At 39.3% G+C, this 8,566-nt stretch overlaps 1 protein-coding gene across 1 annotated transcript; it reads right to left on the reverse strand.

Annotated features, from left to right (window-relative positions):
• Nucleotides 1-772: 772 nt before the first annotated feature.
• On the reverse strand, nucleotides 773-8,354 carry LOC142540107 (auxin response factor 5-like). Its single transcript, XM_075646013.1, has 14 exons — nucleotides 7,439-8,354; nucleotides 7,009-7,121; nucleotides 5,988-6,086; nucleotides 5,839-5,895; nucleotides 5,572-5,727; nucleotides 5,406-5,490; nucleotides 4,758-4,848; nucleotides 4,485-4,649; nucleotides 4,252-4,374; nucleotides 4,060-4,135; nucleotides 3,803-3,944; nucleotides 1,700-3,534; nucleotides 1,380-1,570; nucleotides 773-1,302 (listed from the first exon to the last, which is right to left on the reverse strand). The coding sequence occupies exons 1-14, from the start codon at nucleotides 7,494-7,496 to the stop codon at nucleotides 1,176-1,178; spliced, it is 3,318 nt and encodes a 1,105-aa protein (XP_075502128.1). The 5' UTR covers nucleotides 7,497-8,354; the 3' UTR covers nucleotides 773-1,175.
• Between the last annotated feature and the right edge of the window lie 212 nt (nucleotides 8,355-8,566).

Below are 8,566 nucleotides of genomic sequence, written 5' to 3' on the forward strand. Positions count from 1 at the left end.
TTGATTGTTGTTTCTGTTATTTGAAATAGAAATTCGATGTCAAAGTATGCACCTGAATTATTGGCTTTGCTACCCAATTGAGATGTCATGTTATTCATCAGCCGCGGCTGCCTTTTTATTTAGGACATGTCATATGTATCACTGCACCACAAATGGAGAGCCGGAAGGACGAGTTTTTTTTATTATTACATTTACAGATGAATTGTGTGTATTATTGGCTGATGGAATGTCCATTGTATTGTATTCACTCTTTTTGTTGACAAATTTAAATATTTGCAGATACATTATATCAATAATACCAGATGAAAAAAGTACCGCGCCAAGACTAGAAATTTGTTGCATGACTGGCCAACCAATCTTACTACCTATTATGTTAGCTAACAAAAAATAATATATTTGTCCCATCAACATTCAGTATGATAGTATGTTGTTGGGACCTGAGGAATCCTCGTACAATGTAACTTGTAATTTCTTCTTCAGAGCCTTGATCGGAAATTATGTGGCCGAATTCTTGGCGGTGTAGACTATGCTGCAAATGATGGGTAACACAGGTCCAAGATCCTGAATCAAATTTCATATTAGATTTATAGCTCAGGTCCAAAAGTTCTTGAATTGGGTTGAGTCGTGATGGAAGCCATTTGTTTGTGCTTCTTTCTTCTTTTTCTTGTTTTTTTCCTCCTATTTTTTTCCTCATACTGTATTCACTCTTTTTATTGATGGAAGGCATTCCTGTTTTTTGTTTGTCGGAACACAGAAAAAAGAACTCTCCAAAGACATCATAACAAAACTATATATACCAAGCATACAGATTTCAAGCTCGTCTCTACAGTACAGGTTTTTACAGGTGAGATACAGAGGCAAAACAGCCCCAAAACAAAAAGAACAAAAATTATCCTAATGAGCAATATTTCTAAAAGTTGTATGCTCGCTCTAGACTTCTAGACTTGTTCTAAAACCACATAACAGATTCAAGCCGAAATCAAGGATTTTCTGCCAGCCATGTGATCATTTCAGCACCTGTCGACCGTGTAGTGGCTGCTCTATTTGTTGTATTGATCTTTTTTAAAATAAGGAAATGGCAGATTTTGGGTGATGAAATTTTGACTATCTGCCATTGATAAGCTTCCATAGTGGAACAAGAAATAATTACAGAGTATTACCAATATCCAGCTAGTTTACACGTTATCGGAGCTGCTACAAGCTTGATTGAGGACATTGTTCCCAAAATCTCCATCCAAACTCATTTGCTGGACTTCTTGAGGTGAAAGAATCTTGATGCAACGCACGCAGTTCACGAATTCTCTGAACGGAAACTGGTATTTAGAGGTACAAAAAATGCATATTGATAACGCAAAAGACGAGAAGTGATAAAAACTTACTCCCATGGGTCGTCTCCTACTAGTAAGACGTCGTTCTCATGATCCATATAGACAAGTTTCCAGCCTATTCTCTGTCGGTCCTCGAGTTGTCCCTCTATACCAAATCGACGAGCCAGATCTTGTTTAAGATCATCATAACCCGAGTAACGCATAATATCAATTGATCTTCCAACAGCTCCGCGTTTGTAAACCTTTCAAGAAATAATTTTCCAACTTACTTGTGAACCAGACAAAAACTTAGTACAAACTTGTACTTGAGAATTGTTTTTTTTTTTTTTGGTGGTAATATAGATGGGCTACATCAATAGTAAAACACCAACCTTTGTATACGTCCTCATCCTTGGTATCTGCGGTGGGGCCCAGGCGCCTCTATTCATGAAACTACCTTCATTTATTGTTGAATCTATTGAATTGAATGCGATATCAGGAACTCCAAATGACTGGGAAACCATTGATGATGAAAGTTCCGGTTGAGATTCTTTAGGATTCTCATAGACAGAAAGCATGCCTCCGCCAGATGACAAATTAGTCGAGAAATCTTTTCCAGATCCCACCATGTCCTTCGTTATCAATGTATCAGACATCATAGGCATCTCTAGCTGACTATCAATGTTACTACCAAACGGAACATTGTTCCTTGGATCATCCTGAACTTCCCCATCATGGCTTGCATCTCTAAACAACATAGACTGAGTATTGAAACACATGGCATTGCTGTTTTGATGTAGCTGGACATCATTCTGAGAAAGAACAGACGTTGCTGATGATGAACTATCCAAATAATCCACCTGCGTACCAGCAGCATTGATATATGCCTGTGACGCAAATAATCCATGACTTTGACTTTTAGGAACATTCAACGACGGCTTAACATCAGATTTTGGATGTAAATCTTTAAGTAAGTTTCCATTAGATGACACAGTATCAAGACCACTTATATTAAACAGTGTGGCAGAAGACTGTGCAATCTCATCCCCCATCATCGAACGGTGGTTTCTGCCATTCATGATGGAGTGAGCAGCATTCTGACAGTTGTTTGTGGATGGTGAAGTAGAACAAGATGGAATTTCCTCAGTAACTGCAGATTGGCCAGCACCAGCGGCAACAGTCAACATATTGCTGCTACCGGACGAAAGCTGATTGTTCATTGGGTTTAAAGAAATCCCGACATGCCCGGAAACCTCTGATAGTATTCCTGACTGTTGTTGCGACAAAAGCTTTGGTTGCTGAGGTGGTTGGACGCCAAACCTAAGATTGGATTGGCTATTACTTCCCACCATCTGTTGAGTAACATGTGACTGAGGTACGTTGGGTGTAGCTTGAGACACCTCTAACATTTGGCCTGTCGGCATCGACCTAGGTATGTCGAATAGCTGTTTATGCTTATCTTGCAACTGTGCAATTTGAGAAGGCAGTTGCATCACAGATTGCTGTGCTAACAGTGATTGTTGTTGCTGATGAAGCCTCTGTAGAAGTTGAAGCTGTATTTGATTCTCTGATGTATTCAATGGTTGGCTCACATGATCCATAGGCTGAGTGGCCACCAAATTTGGCTGCTGTGTGTGACTCATAATCAGCTGCTGCTGCTGCATCTGAGTTGGGTTTTGAGAAAGATTTATTTGAAGCTGGTGATTAAGAAGAGATTGCTGCTGCTGCAGCACATGTGGCACTTGGACAGGACTCTGTGACTGCAAAATTTGAGGCTGAACTTGGTTTGTAGGTAAAGCTTGACTGATCATGTTTTGTCTCTGGGACTGTGAAACGTCTGCCAACTGTGACTGGGGCTGAATAATCGAACCTAAAGGGTTCAATGCGGAGGACGGGATTGGCAGCTTGTGAAGCTGGTCTAGCTGTTGTACGGATTGGGTTGGTCTCGAGGTACTAAACTGTATGTTATTTGGCTGAGAAATTTGATTCGTGGGAACACCTGTTAGGCATGATATATCCGTACCAGCAAGGTTTTGTACGACAGAACTGGATAGTGAATTCATATAATTTGGTTGAATGGAATTAGATAGTGAAGAATTCTGCTGCATGTTCATCCACTGAACTAAGCTCAGACCTGGGAGAGCTTGGGGATCTTTCATACCAAAGTCATCACTAAGCCATGGCATCGTCCGTCTGAATATGTCATCTAGATCTGAAGAATCGTCATCTGCACAGAGAAAAAATTCTTATATCACAGAGAAGTTGAAATTTTATTCGATTTGACATGAAAGAAGCAAAATCCGACAAGTCAGGAACTTGAAGTGAAAAGTAACAGAAGGAAAACTGCAAACATATATAATCACAGCAAATTAACTCAGTGGTAGAGTAGTTGGTTTCTCAAGCCTTGTCCCCAGGTTGAAATAACATCAGATTCTTAAATGTAAGCAAATGCATTAAAGAGTTAAGAACCAATATAATTTCCAGTCTCATTTTACCTGGCATTCCTGGTTGCCTTGGGCGCTTTGAACGGAAGAACGGTGGGGTAGGGCATATAAAAAATGGAGCAGTTACAGGTTCAATCTCCCAAATAGACACACGATTGCGCCTTTCCCCTGCAGTTGACTCATCCCAGCCAACCTGCTCATGGAAAGTAAACTGATAATCCAATGTGCATCCACATAAAACATGGGAAAATTTTAAAGATAGAATCAAACTACTTAATTTGTAAAGGAATATTGCTGTAGGAGTTAACCTGTAAGTTACGCCATTGAGAGTTTTTCCACCTGACTGGATCCAGGTCACTAATACCCGTGATTGTACCCATATATCTGCAAAATATTAGAAGTTTTGAGAATCAATTTCACTGGCGCCAAATCACGGAGATGGCATTTCTTAAATAATCAGATGTCATGCAAATGTAACCAAGAAAATTTGTTGCCGCTACCTTCTTGTTCCTGATTCTTCAGTTTCAAATATCATGCGGAAGCGCATGCCAAGAGATATTTGGTTGCTGCAAACTGATTTGTAATACTTGGCTAAAGGGATGACAAATTCTGACGGGCTAGCTCTGCCAAAGTTTGGAGATAAAGTAAGCAACATCAGCTACAGCTTCATATTTTCACAAAGCAGGGCCAGTTTCAAGATACAACATAGCAATAATAAGGATCCATTGATGACCTTGGATTGTAAAAAACTGTGAACGGACTGTTGTTTGCAGCAGCATGGGCAGCTGCTGCTAGAATTCCGATATGCATACTATCACTTGACAACACAGATGATGATAAGTTTGTCGGTTGCCTGTTAGCTCGTCTGGTGCCCAGAAGCAGCTGCTGCTTTTCGTCCCTGTTCGTAACCATGCTTATCACTCCACAAGATAGTTGATTTGACAATTTAATGTTTTAGAATTTACCAAAGGTAAAGAAAAAATGGTGATGAAACTTGCAACGTTACCTAATAAATAAAACGGAGTCACCAGCAAATAGCCTCTTCCCACTAACGAAAAGGCTCCATCCGGTCGTAAGCAAATGTCGCTTTGGTTGTCCTATATTGCAACGTCAAATAGAAACAATCACCAATCTCTTCTTTCCATCTCTCCCAAGAAGCAACTATACAATTTTTACTCGAGCCTCCGAAATGTATATTCCTAAAATCAATCTCAATACTTGACTTTAAAAAATGAAATGAAAGGCGAGTACAGAAATATCCATCTTGAGATATTGCTCCAAAAATCACCCCATAGACACGATCCCACTACAGAAATTTTAGCTTTATTACAACTTAATAAAGAGTCGATGATATGGTGCTTACAAACTGAAAAACATTTTACATACATGCAGAGCGTGTGTAAGATTACTAATTTATTTTAAACAAACAAATACACAAAGACAAACACAAAGAGGGGCCTAAAGCCACATGATAGTTTCCAAATAAGGGCAGATCTAGGAATTCTAGGGAGAGATGGCCTCAATAGAACTAGGGGTCAAATTTTGAATGCATTAAAAATTAGACAAATAATTTTTATTATTTTCCTATTTCTGTTTAGGAGCCTCTGGCACCATGCCCCCTCACTTGATCCACCCCTTTTCCAAGTGAACTTACCCCGGTAAATATGGCGAAATGTCCAAACATTATCATGCAAGTCCCGAGCCACAAGTTCTTGTGCTGGTGGTTGCATTGTGAAGTCCTAAAACAAGAAAAGTACCTTACCAAGTGAGGAATAATTCAAGAATCAATCTCAAAAATACCAAGGATTTATTATACTTACAAGACGAGGAAAAATCTTTTCTGCAGCACGACGAGGAACAGAAAAACCTCCGTGAGTGCTTGTATCACTTGCCGTCAACGTTTTACAAAAAAAATCCGTTAGGGGTTTATTTGCTTTCGTCGACAGATCTGATCTCAATAAACCTTCTCTATCAAACTGCAAGATACAATGTCCAAAATGTTGGTCATTAGAACATAAAATTGCGGCATCAATTGCACAAAGCAATAAATCTAAGCTACATTTTATTCAACCGAGGCAGAAGGTTACCGAAGATACTGGTTGAAGTGTCATTTGGGCATAAACTTCATCCGTTTCTGGATCAGCCTAAAAGAGTTCAAACAATAATTAAAATTATTATATCCTACACAATTGTGATCTAATGGATAAATAGAAGCTATAAGAAGAGACGAGCATACATGCAAAGTGACGCTGTGAAGGAGGCATAACAGTTTGGACGGAAGATGTGGGTAGTTTGGGATTTGTGCATCCATGTCCTTTTTCATGGATGCGGCAACCTGAAGGCGAAATATTCTTTTTATCAGCATTAAAAAAATTGAAAAAAAAAATCAGTTTCCATGAGAGATCTTGTGGAACCAATATGATACAACTTCAAATCTTTGAAGAATGCCACTTCAAATTTCTCTTTCAGAAAAAGATAAATTTTCAACATTCATTCCATAAAAATCTTAGGATCCAAGATCTTTACCTCAATATAGTACATAGCATGTCAAATTAAGTAACGGTTCCCCATAAATTTCCTCCACTTTAAGCAAAAGTTTCTAGCGGAGTCATTTCCTAACATTCTATGTGTGGTTTGTGCCCGTATTATATTGTAGTCATGTTCAGTATCCAACACTGCTGATCAAAAAGAATGAGCAAATCTTGGAGAGTAAATATACCCAATACAACCTATAAACTTCATGCCCAATACAACAAATATTTGCTGCACGGTGAGAAGTGTAATTTTTAAGACATTAATGATCCTTTTTTTTAGAGGCAACAATGTTCACACCAAAAAAGAGAGGGGTAAGAAAAATCCCCTCCCACCACCAACCCACCCAGCACATCTGCGCATGTTAGCAAGGTCCACTCTGTATTGTCCCTTTTCCTTTATCTATTAACTGCCTCCTACCCTTTTCAACCTCAACCTACACCCAATTCAAATCCCAGCATCTTGTTCCACGATTTATTATTCTAAACTACAGCTCACAATAGCGAGGAGATTCCACAGTACACCTAATAGATTATTAAACAGAAGAATAGTACACGCAACTACAATATAAATATAACATGTTAATAAAATAATAATGAAGAGTGAAGCCATCAATCATGGCATCCTTGCATGCGAGCAAATTATACAAGTCAGCAACTGATAGAGAAGGTGGGGTGGGGATGGCGCCATCAGTTAAAATTTTACAAGAACAGAATTATATTAACCTGTTCACTGTGACCTTGAGGAAAGTAGACGACGTGGGTCCCAGCTGCCGGCAAGTTCACCAGAGGGCCGGCGCACGCTTGCCATAGCTCTGGATTTATGCTCTTCTTCTCGCCTGCTTCCACAAGTGCCACAAATTTACTTTTTTTTTCAAAGAAGAAGCAAAAAAACAAATCTTGAACTAAATGTGTTCGATAAAAATCAAGTCGCTCCCAAAGTAAAGTTGAATTAAATTCTTTGATGAGAATAACTTAATCCCACAAAATTGAATGGATAAAGCAAAGGCCTCGCTTAATTTGTTCGTTATGATCTACGATGTTTACAATTTACAATGGTCGTCTATAATGTACAGCTTCTTTTCATCAAGAAAATGCATAGGAAAATGAGTTGGAGATGTGCACAAATGGCAAGAAATAGGCGCAAGAGAGTGACCATCATTGGAGGAGTTGGCGTTAACCGACTGACTTCCGGCGGCCGCTGGCATCTTCATATTTTTTCCCTTAGTCTCCCGCCTCCAGAAATTACACCCCTTTTTCCCACCTCAAACAAATGGACGGATTGCCTCACCGGCGTCTCATGTAGCCGGATAATAATCTCGTAATGAATAACTGTATTCTCTCCAACTAAACGGAAAAGGCAGAAAAAATATATTCCAACTCTTGGAGCTGGATCAAAAAGGCAAAAACCTTTCTTGTATCCTTCAATTCGTAGTACGGAACAGAAAGACTCTCCCCGGCAAAAAAAAGGTGTAAACGGAAAAAGGTCGTCTTTCCGTGGAAAGAGGGAAAACTGGTCAACGACGGCCGTCGACGGCGAAAAATGCCGGAGAAAAGGGGGGAAACAGCAGACGGAGGAGGGGGGGGGGGGGGGGGGGGGGATTATAAGGAAGGGGAGACAAGAGGAGCTTTGGAAAAGTAGAGGATGTTGAGGATAGCACAGACCAAATGCTGCAACTTCACTTTTTAAATGCCCCCTTTTTCACACTACACCTCCCAGAGACACACAGACACACGATCCCTCACTCTCTCTGTATCTATCGCGTATATATGTGTATATTTCACTTTCTTCTCAAAATCCCTAGTGCAAATTCAAGATTTCACCTCTTTTTTCGCTAATCTCTCTCTCGTTCCCATGCCCCACTTTTTCTTGCCCTCTCTCTGTCTCTTTCCACTCAAAGTTCTCACCTTTCCTCCCTTTTTTAAGGTGGCTTATTCGTAAATATTAATAAAATACTAAGAGAGTTTTATGCATTTGTTGTAAGATGCATTTGTTGTAGGAACGTGTCTATCTCTTTCTTCCTCGTGTGGCTACCTAGCTAAGCTCCCCAACCCTGTCTCTCTGTTCTGTTCTGGGAAAGGAGGGAGTCTGACTATTGTTGACCGGTGAAATTAATTTCAGTGCTCAAATATCGTTTATCATAAATTATTAGTATTTCAGGCTAATTATTTTACCACGTAATAATAACGCTTTTGAAAATAAATATATTAATATTTTAAATTTGTTTAAATATATTATGATAAGAAATTTTTTTGTAATTCTCATAATATTTTCTGACAATTC

The sequence above is a fragment of the Primulina tabacum genome, chromosome 3, assembly GCF_025594145.1.
Source record: "Primulina tabacum isolate GXHZ01 chromosome 3, ASM2559414v2, whole genome shotgun sequence".
NCBI classification, from domain to species: Eukaryota; Viridiplantae; Streptophyta; class Magnoliopsida; order Lamiales; family Gesneriaceae; genus Primulina; species Primulina tabacum.

Bases quoted from the DNA above. Each gene is read 5' to 3' on its own strand.
- LOC142540107 (XM_075646013.1), bottom strand. From the start codon at position 7,496: ATGAAGATGCCAGCGGCCGCCGGAAGTCAGTCGGTTAACGCCAACTCC. The intron at 1,571-1,699 runs GTTGGTGTTTTA...ATTTCTTGAAAG, and splicing joins GGATGAGGACGTATACAAAG to GTTTACAAACGCGGAGCTGT. The intron at 1,303-1,379 runs GTAAGTTTTTAT...GTTTCCGTTCAG, and splicing joins GTAGGAGACGACCCATGGGA to AGAATTCGTGAACTGCGTGC.